This window comes from Podarcis liolepis, assembly GCF_965112155.1.
Source record: "Podarcis liolepis genome assembly, chromosome: 8".
NCBI lineage: Eukaryota > Metazoa > Chordata > Lepidosauria > Squamata > Lacertidae > Podarcis > Podarcis liolepis.
The window spans coordinates 2186702-2201960 of record NC_139560.1 but is presented as its reverse complement, the minus strand read 5'-3'; the positions used below and the strand labels follow the sequence as shown (position 1 = coordinate 2201960).

General features: G+C 43.7%; 1 protein-coding gene and 1 long non-coding RNA gene across 3 annotated transcripts in view; one reads left to right on the top strand and one right to left on the bottom strand.

The window, feature by feature from the left end:
- Positions 1 to 15259, top strand: part of LOC310713254 — a 182265-nt gene that overhangs the window by 165723 nt on the left and 1283 nt on the right. The gene's annotated exons all lie outside the window — the stretch shown is intronic.
- TRAF6 (TNF receptor associated factor 6) overlaps positions 3026 to 15259 on the bottom strand; it is a 30008-nt gene continuing 17774 nt past the window's right edge. The window contains exons 4-8 of one of the 2 annotated variants that reach the window (XR_014529078.1): positions 11559 to 11717; positions 10511 to 10582; positions 8481 to 8558; positions 3971 to 7443; positions 3026 to 3880 (exon numbers count right to left, since the gene is read on the bottom strand). Coding sequence is in view for 1 of the 2 variants with exons in the window: in XM_083516805.1 (XP_083372931.1) it covers positions 6604 to 7443; positions 8481 to 8558; positions 10511 to 10582; positions 11559 to 11717 (1149 nt within the window). In the remaining variant the exon portion in view is untranslated. Of the gene's footprint in view, positions 7444 to 8480; positions 8559 to 10510; positions 10583 to 11558; positions 11718 to 15259 lie in introns of both variants that reach the window. The other variant, XM_083516805.1, reaches the window with a different exon arrangement.

Sequence of the window (15259 nt, the reverse complement as noted above, 5' to 3'; positions counted from 1 at the left end):
GACAGGCTTGTTTCTGCCAGAGCAGCGGGCGATGTGTGTTCTTCCAAGTTGCCTTCCCCATTATTTCCCTAAAGTTTTAACTCTGTGCCCCATTAGCCACCTACGTTAAACACATGGAAACTAGGGTGAAGTCTCTCTCACACACAAACAGCGCCTCTATGCAGTCTGCATATACTTTCAGTTTGTGGTCGATCTCAGGTGAGGGCAATGGGTGCAAGCCTAGTTTCCCTGAATACATTCTGCACCACTGACAAGTGTTGAAGTGTGTCTTGTTAATGTCAGTAACAGTTGATAAATAGCCACTGACCTTGTCAACTGCAGTAAGTAAGAATGCCTTGAGTTTCAGCATGTGGGGAAGAGGCGACAGGAGTTATTGCTCTCATTTCTGCTTTTGGGGCTTCCCCATAGGTATCTGGTTGGTCGTGATAGGAAGAGGCTGCTGAACTATACAGACCATTTGTCTGATCCAGGCAAAGGCAAACTCGGCCCTCCAGCTGTTTTGAAACTACAATTCCCATCATCCCTGACCACTGGTCCTGTTAGCTAGGGGTGATGGGAGTTGTAGTCCTAAACATATGAAGGTCCGAGTTTGCCTATGCCTAGTCTGATCCAACAGGGCTCTTATGCTCTCCAGGAAACTAGGTCAGTTAGAGCTCTATCCCTCATTCCCCATTTTGGGCCATAAATATGCCATCTATGACCTAACATCGCTGTGTGGGAACATGTGGGCTAGTATATTTGTGCTGCAGTTTGTGCATGGACGGGGGCCTGCACAGAGCAGCTTAGGAACATTCTCCAGCTCTTGCCAGGGAGCTAAAATTCAAGTCATCCTAAGATTTGAAAGTGCAGGTGCATGCCTCAAAGGGAGACTGAGGAATGAGAAAAGTTGATTTGCTACTCTTGACTGCAGGTACAGAAAGGTGCATGAACTAACAGGTTTGTGGATTTAATTTGCAAGGCTGTTTATTTTCCCAGCTTTTAATGTAATACTCAAATGCACCTGCTGGGTCTTTGCCTACCAGGCTCTGACTCATATCACTCATGATACAAGGAGTTTTCATGAATTAAGGAGTGAACTAATTTAACTGCTAAAGCCAGAGAGATTCATATGCTGTTGCAAAAGCAAACTCAGATTCTTATCCCGCCCCCCAGCATGGAATATAAACCGTCTAAGCCCAGATAATTAATTTCACACTGTTCTCTAATCTTTACACTGCACATCATGGACTTAAACAGAAACAGGTGTTTTAAGTCTATTTCTCTGCACAGTTACATGGTTTATTGGCCACGGTTTTCTCACAAAATAAACACGCATAAATTGCACTTTGTGTCCAACTTAAAATCTAAAATTTTCAGTTTCACAACTCTGTGTTAGCCACTCTACTAATACAAATTGGTTGTATTGCATTTTGGTTTTAAGTGACAAGACACTGAAGTGTAGCTTGTACCCACCATGCACCTTACTGGAAGAAAGCAGGAAATGCCCCAGTTTCTCTAGGATTCCACTGTGTGTTCAAAGCGGGATGCAAATGAAGTCAAAAAGATGTCAATCCTTTAAAAACCGTCATAGGAGAACTATCCAGGGAATGACATTAACATCACACCCATTATAATAAACATTTCCACAGGTATACTGAATTTTTTTTTAGCTCATTAAACATGATTCTTTATCGTTGTAAAAAGCCAAACTCAAAGGATCATAGTTTGAAGAGGTCCCCCCAATGCAGGAATCTCAACTAAAGCATCCATGACAGATGGCCACCCAACCTCTGCAAGAGCCTTCCGCAAATGTGGTCCCCCTCCAAATGTTTTTAGTTGTATCTCTTACCATCCCTGACCACGGGCCATGTTGGTTGGGCAGAGAAGAGTTGGAGCCTCTGTTGTAGTTGTAGATCTGCAGGGCATCAGACCAGAGCTGTCTGCACTAGAATGGCACAAGTTGCCTGCTATTAAAGGTAAAGGGACCCCTAACCATTAGGTCCTGTCAGGGAACTGCCATCGGAGCCAAGAGTGGAGGTAAGGCTCTCCCACGATGCGGGAGAAGGGACCAGCAGAGGGAGAGAAAACACTTCCCTTGGGGAAGGAAATCAGCGTGACACCTGGGAGGAAGGGCAGCAGGGAAGGACTTCGGAGAGGGAGCTCCAGGACTCTTCCACAGAGACCAGCGGGGAGAGTCCAGGACCTCCGCTGGCCACGCCCACTCTGCGCAGAAGACTTCCGCGCAGGGAGTCTAGGCGGAGACTTGGTGTCAAGGAGTTTTTATGTTGGAAGAAGTTCAGGAAACGCCCACTGACGGATTCTGCCAGCGACTGACACGGCCACGGAGAAAGGGCTGTCCAGCCAGGGAAAGGTTTCGCCAGGGAACGTTGCCTAGAGCAGCAGCAACCTCTACACACAAGCAACCCCAATTCCCTTTACAGGTCCAGTTGTGACCGACTCTGGGGTTGCGGCGCTCATCTCGCTTTATTGGCAGAGGGAGCTGGTGTACAGCTTCCGGGTCATAATAATAATATTTTTTTATTTATACCCCGCCCTCCCCAGCCAAGGCCGGGCTCAGAGTGGCTTACAAGCAATAATAAAAACAAGATGAATGATTACAACTTAAAAACAAAAATAAAATGTGGCCAGCATGATTAAGCCGCTTCTGGCAAACCAGAGCAGCGCACGGAGACGCCGTTTACCTTCCTGACGGAGCGGTACCTATTTATCTACTTGCACTTTGATGTGCTTTCGAACTGCTAGGTTGGCAGGAGCAGGGACCGAGCAACGGGAGCTCACCCCGTCGCGGGGATTCGAACCACCGACCTGATCGGCAAGTCCTAGGCTCTGTGGCTTAACCCACAGCACCACCCGCGTCCCTCCTATTAGCTATCACTAAACAAACACTTTCCTTTCCTGTTGAGATCGGTGGGCTACTAAATAAGGCCAAAATACAGGTTCTTGAAGCACAGCAAACTCAGCGATATTTCTGTCAGGCCTTGTCTTGGTATGATTATGGCAAACAATAGCCTAGTACAATGCAAAGTGAACAGTATAATGGCTTTATTAGTTTATCAATACTATATACAGGTTTCTGCATGAGTTACAAAATAGATTAAGTATTCTTCTGAGAAACTAGTAGAATCAACACTATTTGATAATATTTTAGTGCATCCTTATCACCCGTAACTCAGATCTGTTGTGCTATATCAGTGTTAGGCCAGTTACGGCAAAGAGAAACCATCTCTCAATGGAAAAGGCTCCACCTGGCAGTGTTTCATGGAATGTGTGCCTGTCCCCAACTGGTTGTTCCAATATCTCATCAGGTAAAACAAAACCCAAACCCTCAGTAGTATATAAAGCCTCTTTCCAAACCCTTAAGCTCTTGAACCCTACCAAAAATGTAGGAAGTAGCCATCACATGTGCTCGAACTCAGGACAAAAGGGAGAAATGTGCTAAGAGGAAGGCACGTTTGGCAAACCCTCACCGGGATCAACTCCTGCCCGGAAACCTATGTCCCCACTGTGGAAGGAGGTGTGGATCCAGAATTGGCCTCCACAGTCCCTTACGGACTCATTGTTAAGACCGTGTTCATGGAAGACAATCTTACTCGGCCACGAGGGATCGCCAAAGAAGAAGAAAGCATACTAAAGTGACTGAATTTAAGATGTTTCAGTTCTCGAAGGCAACATACCCTTTTCAAAATATATCTACTTATATTATGACGTGGGACAAGTATCTTTTGCAAAGAGAGGAGCTGTCACAGTGTTGGAGAAGCACCAAGGCCATTGATCTAGCTTGGCACTCGCAAGCAGAGCTCTGCATTTGCCTTCTAGGGTAAAGAAAGTGTCTCATGCCCCCACAAAGAGGTTTTTCCTGCCACAGCAAGTACAGGAAACCCTGTTTGAACATGCAGGGTTTCTGGTTACAGTCTGTTGTACTCCAACTTCCACTCACCCTACTTGCCACCTCTAGTAAGGAAAGTAGTACAGAGGCATAGGGATGTCACTTTGCACAACTGGCAGTCTTCACACTACTACATTTTCTTTGGAACGCCAAAGCAATGCACATATAAAACGCTGAACAACAGACAACAGAGTCCTGCTCCCTGACTTAACAATCAAAATAAACATGAAATAAAAGGAAGGCATTTAAGTCTCACTGAGTTCAAAGGGGCTTGTTCCTATATTCCCAGGATCTAGGGTATACAGCTATAGGGGTATTTATTTATTTACAAAAAAAAACCCTCTACAACCAACATGAACTCTGGTTGTAAGCAGGGAACACAAACTAATGCAACATTTAAATACTAAAAACCTGGAAATCCACACTTCCTTTTCACAAGACAAAGAGGCAGTACATAGCAATATCTAGTTTATAAACTGGCACTTAAGGTTTTGCTCATATGGCTCTTTGAATCTTCAGTATAGGCAACATTTTATTTTTTCCGAAAAGGTTCCATAGGTCCCTGTTTCCAAAGATGCGTCTCTTCTACAATAAATAAGCAGAAAGTAGACGACGAAGGGGATCTGGTATACCAGCCAATGGGCCAATCTTAACTGTTTACCTCAATTTACACAAAGGAAGCTTTAAAATGCTTCCTTTCATGACATCATGTTTATATCGATCCCAAAGGAATCCTAGTGCCACCACGTATTTTGAGAACTGTGCGCTCTCTCTTGCTATCTCTCTCTCACACACACACATCCTCAAAATTTGCCAGTGCCTTCCTATTGACAGCAAATCCTCTTTGCTGTTAAAAAACCCATTTTACTCATTCAGGATGCACGTCTTATAGGGCTGAGAGCCAATGAAAGACCAAGCTGTCACAGTGATGGCCACCAACTTGGGTGGTTTTGAAAGAGTAGAGGGCAATCAATGGCTATGCTCTGACACCCCAGTTGGAGGCAGCAATGCTGCTGAATATCAGTTCCTGGAAACCACAGGAAGAGAGAATGCACTTCTGTCTGAATACTGCTTGGGTGTTTCCCACAGGCATCGGTTTGGCCACTGTGAGTACAGGATGTTGGACTACATGGGCCACTGGCCTGAACCTGCAAGTTCTTATCATAGTATGGCTTTATACACATTGGTAGAGGGCTTTGAATTCCTGAGTGAGCAATACTGAGGATGCCTTTACAATGAACCCCTCATTTATGACCAGAATGGCACATTTCTAGGCATCTCTGTGTTAATGTCACATAGCTATTGTTGAGAGTGCTACAATCACCCACAACCTTTTCTATCAGCACCAATGAATTTTGTTCACAGACTTCTTACAGAAGACAACTTTCACAGGATATACCGGTCAAATAACATCGACATGAGAGTGTGTACCAGCTTAGCCCCATCCAATTTTGATTACTATGCACAGGTCAGAACTATGGACAGAAAATTTCCCTAACACTCTTCAATTTTAGGCTCAGATACAACACTCTTGACCCTAATCTGATCAGCTGATTTGTAGTTGTGGAGAGCAGCCTTTACCAAAGGTGTCGTGGACTTTGAAGAAGCATGAACTCAGAGCGAAAAGGAAAAACGAGGTAAGAGGAAGGCACATTTGGCAAACCCTCACCATGATCAACTCCCACCCAGAAACCAATGTCCCCACTGTGGAAGGATGTGTGGATCCAGAATTGGCCTCCACAGTCACTTATGGATTCACTGTTAAGACCGTGTTCATGGAAGACAATCTTACTTGTCTACAAGTGATCACCAAAGATGAAAGAAGATACTTTCAAGTACAAAACAAGACATGTTTGCACACTTATAGAATTTTCTGTCACCACTACAAGGGCAAAAATACAGCTGGATCAGAGATACAACAAAAAGAAGACACAATGGGAAGGCAAAAGGCTGAAGACAAAGATGCCTGGCGATCTCATCAGTGAGTTAACCAGGCTGAAATCATTAAGCTTCTCTAGGGCAGCGCCACACTGAGCTTTTTGATAGATCAAAAACTTCTACACATTCCACCATACTAGCAGCTGTTGAGAATGGATTCTCAATACAAAATTCCATGGGAAGGGAAGTGATAAAGTGAAGACAACCAATTTACAGCTCAAGCTCACTGAGGTTTGCAAAAAGGTGCGTGGCAAACAGAGAACCAACATTCCTGCCTAGGGTTATTGACAGTGTATCAATGAAGTTATAGGTGTGCTTGCTTTCTGCTATGATACTCCCAAGGCTTATTTAGTAGGTTTGTTCTGGTTCAAAATCTAGTCTTGGCTGAAAGTCCCCAGCAAGCTACCAGGTTAAGCAGTCAAATAATTCAGCTCCTTTGAGATGTATACACCAAGGTAATGCAACCATCAAATAAAAAGCAGAATCTGACCAAGCCTCTGCTATCCTAAAAATGGTACTGCATAGTTTTTATTAACTTTTGGTAACACACCCGTCATAGCATAGTTATTTAGCTTACTTATTTAGACCATCAGGACGTCGTCTTTACCACTTTGAATACAAATAACTCTAAGAGGAAACACTTTCCATGCTCTGAAAAGCATCTCAGAATGGCAGTTTTGGTTCTGCTTCAAGGATCTGCCATTCTGATGAATCTCTTTATTCCTCTGCAGCCCTTATCACAGTTGACCAGCAAAAGCTCAAGCCTGAAGCATGGTGGCCTATGCCGCCCCATCAGTACTACGAGGCTGAAAGCCCTCCCTTCGGAGACTGTTTAAGTCTAAGCGTGTTATGACCTCACAGCGCACTAGGATACTATCGTCCTTTATATAGGTTTTTTGTTTTAGCGCCTGCAACTGCATAAATGTCACATATCCAAAGCCTTTTGGGTTGCGGTCGACCATGGGACGCTGGAAAGCCAGCAGCTCGGGCTTGGTATCCATCACTTCCTCGTGGTTGTGCCTTGACGATCCTTCTGACTGATCCAGGATAGAAAGCCGTATGGTGCCTTGGAAAGGCCAAGGCAGGTGGCTGTCATATTGCCCTTGCATCGTATGAACAAAAAGGGAAATATAGTTGGCACAGCGCTGTGCATTCGGTGACTGGATATGCAGCCGCAAGCAGAGTTTGTAGCCGGGTTTCCCTGTGTAGAAGCCTGGGCTGTGGATTACAACAGGCCTATCTTCCTCCTGCGCTCTCAAGTAAACACTGAAATTCTCAATCTTCCACAGGAAAATGCCATTACACTGCTGTGATTCCACTTCTGCGACTTTTTCCTCCAGATTTCGGATAGTGCGTTTGAGATCTCTCATCTGGTTGTTTTGTGTCTCCATCTTTGCTATGAGTTCTCGGATCTGGTGATCTTGCCTTACCAAGCGACCTTCCAGCTGTTGAATCGTCTCCTTGAAGTTGTGGACCTCTGGGCTACATTCACAGGAAGGTGATGGGTCATATGGGATAGCGCCATGGAAATTAGTGATATTCAGGAGAGTCTGAGCCATCATTCTCATATGGACTGGGGTGAACTCCTGCATATGCCGTGCCAACTCATTTCTCTGCATCTGTAATTAAATAAAGGCACATAGTTCCATAAGCATTTCCTTTGACTAAAGTCAAGCACTGAGCCTTAATGGGCAAGGAAAAAACCACTGTGTTTAAAAGCAGAACTTGCTTAATCTTCCAGTGATTGTCTGAAACAGGAATTGAAAAACTGAACAAAGAGAAATATTATTATTTGAAAAACTGAACAGAATGCAAGTGTTACTACTGCACTGTTCAGATGCCTTTATTGGAAAGCAATTTAAGGCTTTGGAGAAAAAAAATCTCAATACAGATTTTCTGCACAAACCTGTGTCACTGCTGATCTAAATGAATGGTGAGATCAGGATTATACCATGTGCTACCTACTTCCAAGTTCAGACAGATCACCTTATTTCAAAGCACATTTGGAAGGTCCTTGTATTGTAAGGCTTAATTTTATATGTCATCAGGGGATGATGAACACCATGTAGAAAGCTACCATGTTGGCATTTTTCAGAGATGGGGAATATATAGCCTTCCATACCCTTTTCAACAGGGCTCAAGTGTTCAGATTTAGATGTTACAGAGAAACAGAGGTAGGTATCATGAGCACATGAATGACACCTCCATCGCCTGCAATATCCCAATGACCACTCTCAACAGCTTCAGTATAGATGCTAAATAGCATTGAGGACAGGATGGTACCCTGTGGCACGCCCAAAGGACCACAAAAGAATCACCCAGTATTACTATTGGAAACTAAACCGAGAAATAGGACCACAACCAATGCAGAACGGTGCCCCAAATGCGAATCTCACAGAACTGGTTCAGAAAGATATTATGGTGAATGATATCTTCCCTGCCCTCATCACCATTGCAGGAGGCAGGATTACGTGCTCTCCCTTGTGCTTGGTTGGATTTGCAACATGTCTTTTGCCACTTGTGCTTTACTCATAATTCAGCCCATTTCATTGCACAGAGGTCTCTGGTACACCAAGGGGGAAAAGAGGCTTTTGGGGCAATAAAGTAGCAACACAAAATTCAACCAAATAAGAAGCAAATAGAAGCATTGGCTTACTTTTTCTGGACATCCAAAGGGGCTGTATGTACACGGTACTGGAGCAGTTGGGCAATCGTTATCGTAGTGATTAGGAAGCTAAGGACGGATGGAGAGATGACACTGTAATTTTCAGTTTGTAAGGTGCAGAAATCAACAATTATAAGAAACAGTAATCCGTGACCTACATATAGAGTATATAGGGCGATATACAACTAAGTCATGCTCAGAGCAGACCCACTGAAGACCATTGATTTCAACACCCAGAGTGCGACTAATATGGGATCTTCTCCACAGCACTGCACAACATCACCACCACCAACAACAGTGTGTAATTGCACATTTACATTTTGGCCCACAAAGCTTTATGCTGAGAAAAATCTGTTTGCTAGTTTATAGCATATGCCATAGGTTATTTTATTTACTTAAGATTCCCAAGATGACCTTCAACTGAAATTTCTAAGGCAATTAACAAAGCAATACAATGCAAAATGTAATTTAAGACTGCAAATCTTACACCCGCTTATTTGGGAGCAAGCCCCCACTGAAATCAATGAGACTCACTCCGGAGCTGACACACACAGATTTGGACTCTTATAATCCTACAAGAGCATCAAAATTAAATTATTATTTTTTTTTAAATGGGGCTGCGTCTGAAGAAAGCAGAAACTCAGAAGACCGTTCCCCAGTGTGGCTGGAGAAACCCAGCCAGACTGGCACGGTATAAATAATAATAAAAAATATTATTAAACTTCACTTGGTGCAGAATTCAGTGGGCAGGTTGTTCACCAGGGTAAGACGGTTTGAGCATATAACACCATTTCTGGCTTGACTGCACTGGCTGCCAATCAATTTCCAGGCCCAATTCACCTATAAAGCCTTATGTGGCTCAGGGTCACAATACCTCAAAGACCACCTTTCCCATATAAACCAACCCAAACCCTGCAGTCATCATCTGAAGCCCCTCTTCATGTGTCTCCTGTGACAGGTTCAGAGGGCAGCAACATGAGAATGGGCCTTTTCTGCAGTGGCTCCTCGCTTGTGGAATGCTCTCCCAAGGAAGGCTTCCCTGGCACCTTTGCTACATATCTTTATGTAACTTATGTATCTTCAGTAACTTATGTAACTTATGTATCTTTAGTAACTTATCTTTAGGCATGAGACAAAAATATTCTTCCTGGCCTTTGGCTAAATACCATATTTTTCACTCTGTAAGATGCACTTTTTCCCTCCTAAAAAGGGGAAATGTGTGTGCGTCTTATGGATCGAATACAGGCTGCACAGCTATTGCTGAAGCCAGGAGAGCAACAGGGATCAGTGTGCAGCGATCCCACTTGCTGTCCTAGCTTCTGGATTAGCCCCGCGCAGCCGCTTCCAGGCAGGGGGAGCCTTCATCCCACTGCCTGGGAGAGGCTGCACGTGGCTATCCCATAAGCCAGGACAGCAAGAGGCTATCCCAGAAGCCAGATTCCTCTTGCTGTTCTGGCTTCTGGGATTCAGAATATTTTTTTCGTGTTTTCCTCCTCCAAAAACTAGGTGCGTCCTATGGTCTGGTGCGTCTTATAGAGCGAAAAATACGGTAAACAATCTATGGCCTTTTAAACTGGGAGGAGGAGTTACTGTGTTTGTTTGTTATTATGCTATTTATATTTTTGCTTTTATATTGTAAATTGTCTTGTGGTATTTGGATGAAGGGCAGTATAGAAATTTTTAAAATAAAAAATAAAAATAAATAAAATTAGTCTATTTGTTTTTGTAAGGCGTGCTCTGGTCCATGGAGTCACGAAGAGTCGGACACGACTAAACGACTAAACAACAACAACAATTTGTTTTTGTAAGTTGATGGTAAATGCAACAAACTTTTCTTGCTATTTGGCATTCCTACATTCAGTTCTCCATATTATTTTAAAATTATTATCTCCCTGTCCGTATTTCTATGTTACGAGGGGCGCATAAATTGCAAACTATTAAAATAAAGAAATTAAAATATTGACACAAGTCAAACCGCAACAAGACTACCTTGCTATCAAACAAGAAAGGGAGCTTCTTACCTGTTCTCTGATTAGCACTGTATTGCAGTATTCACAGCAGACATTTGCTAAAAGGCACATCTGGTCATGAACCTTCATTTCACCAAAACCAGAAAGTAAACAATAATTAATTGCACCGAAAGGGGACTAATAGATCACTAACATTGTGACTCCTCTCTCTCAAATCCCATCTTCGCATTAGAGAAAACAGTAAGTACCAGTGAGCAACTTTGAGTTCATTTCCTTGAAAGAGCACTAATATACTAATTCAGGAGGTGCATACATATCTAGTCAGCAGACCTTTGTAGAACGTGGTTAAATGATATTAAGACCAGCAGGTCCTTGGTGTTTTGAAATCTGTGTTTTCTTGTTGTCACTAAGTAGTGGTCCAGAAATCTCTTTTGCTACATAGCCTTACGGCCTCATGAGTGTCTTTAGCCTATAAAAACAGTAGCATAATCCAACAAGGAAGGACTTCACATGTACTCTGGCTAATCTATGGAGGATATTATGTGGAACGCACAAAAGGAAGATTAAAAAGACAAAACAAAAACAAAAAAACAACCTTAGAAACCTACTTTTCTAACAAAAGGAAAGCAATGGGGAGCTTTTTAACACTTTGATTAATTTTTTCTGGGGCCAGACTTGATCAGGAGACCACCAGCTGAGAATCTTGGGAGAAAACACATGGCAAAAAAGTAAGTTCAAAATGCCAGAAGTCCAGGTTCAGTTTCAAACTAACAGGATAAACTGCTTGAGAGATGGAACTGGGACGTGTGGATTTATTTATTTTAAGGCAAATTTTAAAAACCCCGAGATTTATATAAAAAAATAAAAATTCAGCTGCTTGTGAGGGGTGGGGGGAAATAAGTAAAAAGAAAATCACTTGGTGAAATCTTTGTGAATATCATATAGAAGGGTGTTCTCACAACTGTAAAATACTGACGCTCTTATCAGACAAGACAGGAAGAAAAAAATATTTCTAATTTTAGCAAACGTTTGTTAAATATGCTTCATTTAAATAAACAAACACAACTGTTCTGATTAAGCTGCATACTTTGAAACTTACCTCTTTTTCTTCATAAGGCATCCACACGGCACAGTTTGGACAGGAGGTTTGTCGTCGTGGACATTCTTGTTTTATATGATCCTGTATTTGATTCTTTTGGAAAATGGCATGGCACTGGGGACATTTCTCTGGAGCAAAGCCACAATGCAACTCATGGTCCTGTGGAAGAAAATGAGATCAAATAGCAATTTAGCCTATAAACTTACACAAAATGATTCCGAAGCAGACTTAAAATACAGTGGTGCCTCGCAAGACGAAAAAAATCCGTTCTGTGATTCTCTTCGTCTAGCGGTTTTTTCGTCTTGCGAAGCAAGCCCATTGACGGATTAGCGGCTTTTAGCGGCTTATCTGCTGATCGGATCAGCTGATAAGCGGCTTAGCGGCTTAGAAAAGGGGGGGAGGAAGGAAAAAAACCTGCAGGAACTCGCAAGACATTGACGTCTTGCAAAGCAAGCCCATAGGAGATTCGTTTTGCGAAGCACCTCCAAAACAGAAAACTCTTTCGTCTAGCGAGTTTTCCATCTTGCGAGGCATTCGTCTTGCGGGGCACCACTGTATAGACTGAAGATCGTGGTAGCCAATCTGAGGCAAGTGTCTTCACGTCAATTACTCCCATGGTTTGGGGTGCAAAAAATAAAATAAAAAAGTATGTTCAAGTTGAATTCAGCTAAGACTTGTAAATAGCCAATTGGTGAGATCAAGCAATTCTGGGTGAGCAGACTGGAAAGAGCCGAAGAGAAAAGGTCCCTCCAACCTGGTTTTTCATGAAAGCTACAAAGAACTTTGCACAGGATAAGTGGGCTGTCAAGCTAGTAACTTTTCTAGATTTTCTGTTTTGCAAAGTTGTATGAGGCTAGGCAGACTGAGGTAGCTGCCTCAACAATCCATTTTAGGGTCATGAAAGGGCAGCAAATTGTTAGTTGTTTAATTTATTATTGTTGTGTTTTACTGCCAGGAAAGAGAAATTATTAATTATATTGTTTATATGGAGGGAAGTGGGTTCCCCCCTTCAATTTCTGGATTTCCAAGTTCAGTCCATAACTGCTTCTAATTCAAGGGCTGCCTCAAAAATTCAGATTTCTTACATGAAAGTACAGGTATACATAACTTCTCAATATTCATGCAACCATGATCCGCACAGATTTCACAGCTTCCTCAATTAAAGTATGTGGGAAAATGATTGCTTGTACATAAGAGCATGAGCAAAGTTCTTATTGTTACAGGGTGATTTCATAGCTAGAAGCATCCTTGGAGCATGAACAGCGCGTGAATAGCTCGTGCTGTCCCAAATGATTGGTCAACTAACATAGCCTGATCGCTTGCGTGGGTCTAGTGTGATGGCCCTTATCTGCTGGCTGAGGACAAGTTGCTTTGCTTGTATTTTGTATCTTTCTGATTTCACACAATAAAGGCTGTGCTGCAGTAGCTCTAGGGAGCCAGAGCAGCCATATTTCGGAACCTATCATGGTGTGAGACTGATTTTTCTTTGGATGCCGAGCTGTAACTCGACAATTGGTGCCCCGTGTGACTGCCTTCGGACTTCACGTTGTTTTTCATTATTCAGCACTCACCAACACGTCGTTCATCCACGTAGTGGATCCCTGGTGAGTGCTCCCGTGTGATTTCTTTCGGACTTCATGCTGTTTTACAACGTTCAGCCTCACCTCGCCCAACAGGGCTGCAGACGCGTCGTTCATCCACGTAGTGGATCCCCGGTGAGAGCTCCCGTGTGAATGTGATTCTGGACTACGTTACGGACTTATCAGCACTTATCTCCGCCCGGACAGGGCAAAAGGCGCCTCACTCATCCTCCTACGGATCCCTCCGGTAAGTGCTCCCTGCTCTTTTTGCAACTCTTGCAATCATGGGAAAATCTCTCTCTGCACCACAGAAATTTTTTTTTAAAGACCTTAAATTCCTTTTGGCCAGTAACAACCTTGCTGTTCGGAAAGCTGACCTTAAGTCCCTTATAAAAGCCCTGGACACTCACTGTCCCTGGTTCCCCCAGGACGGAAATTGGGAGTTAGACGATTGGAAAAAAATTGGACACTTCTTTCAAAATCATCCTCAGATTGATGTCAAGGTTTTGCACGCCTGGGGTAACGTCTACAAAGCTATGTCGTGCTTAACTCCTTCAAACATTCTTCTGGCTGCGGCAACAGCTTCTTCGCCCGCCCCCCCGGTTCCCGCTTTGCCTGCCTCAAACCTACCTCCTAAACCGCCGGACATTCTCTCTTCGGCTCCTCCTGTCACTCCCCTGCATTCTTCACATTCAGCACCCCCAGCCCCCGTCATGCTGATTCAAACCGATGTTCTCGATGGGCTGACGGGAGGAGGCAATTTTCTTACCATTGCCCAACAGTTGGCCCTTGATCCTATGTATTGGGCAGCCACCACAGCCTCAGCCCAAGAGGCTTTGGCCTCTGTCCCTGATGACAGGAATGAGCGCAATGGCCGGTGGGGAAGCATCAGACAGGGCCCTGCAAAGCCCTATGGACAATTTGTTGATCGCTTGTACAATACCTTCAAGCGGCAAGTTCAGAACCTGGCAACACAAGAACTGATTGTACGCCAGCTTGTGTTTGATGATGGAAATGAGGACTGTAAGCAAGCACTGCGCTCTCTAATGGCAACATCAAATATAGCCATTGCTGATATGCTTAAAGCCTGCCAGTCAGTGGGCACTGCTAGCCACAGCCTGCTAGCCACGGCCTTATCCTCCGCCGTGTCCCAAAATCCTGCAAAGAATAAAACCTGTTGGATTGACAGTGGCTAAGGAGAAAATCCAGCGGACCTTACCTATTGCGTGCCTGGGACACAAGCTGACAGCATCTGCAGCCATTCCAGTCACGCCTCAACTACAGTTTCCTGGTCATCTTAAACTGGTGGATTTACAACAAATTCTTGGACAGCTGAATTGGATAAAGAGTTATTTGGACCTGCCCACCTCTACTTTGTCTTCACTATTTTCTGCCCTTAAAGGACATAAGGATCCAGCAGACAAGATCACAGTCACCTCTGCAATGGAAGAGGCTCTTCCACAGCTGTTCCAGTGTTTCCTGGCACGCTGAAAGGCCATCTTCATCCCTACTGCATTGGCCCCCCTTTTCCCTGGGAAGCCACTTCAACCACCAAACATCATTACAGTTTTGCTGCCTCCTAATAGCAACCATCCCATCTGTATCATCACGCTTCATTGGGCTTGGACTTTTGGCTCAGCAGTGCACGGAGCAGTACATGAGGCCTATTTACAGCAAATGGGCTCCTGTATCTGCAGAAATGGCTGTGTGGCTTCTCCTGGATTGTGGTTTTTACATGCCAATAATCGAGCCACGAAATATCACGCAGGTTGCTCGGAAACAGCTATTGGAATAATTTACCATTCTCACCCTTATTGCCCCCCCGAGCAACCAATATGGCATCGTCCTGAGTGGCCCCACAATTCCACTTCACACGGGTGGAGCCTCTCCGGGAACTTTGTAAAACGCCGCTTTCGTCGTGCTGCTTTTTTGCAGAAGGCCAGGAGGCCTGAACTTTATCATCAGATCTGGACTAACAATACTTACGTTAGAGACATTAATCATTTTGCTTCTATGCTTAACCTTTCTGATTGTTGGATGTGTATGCATATCCCTCCTCAATCAAAAAGATCTGGCATTTTATTACATGGTATTCCTATAAATGCTTCATATAAGATTAGC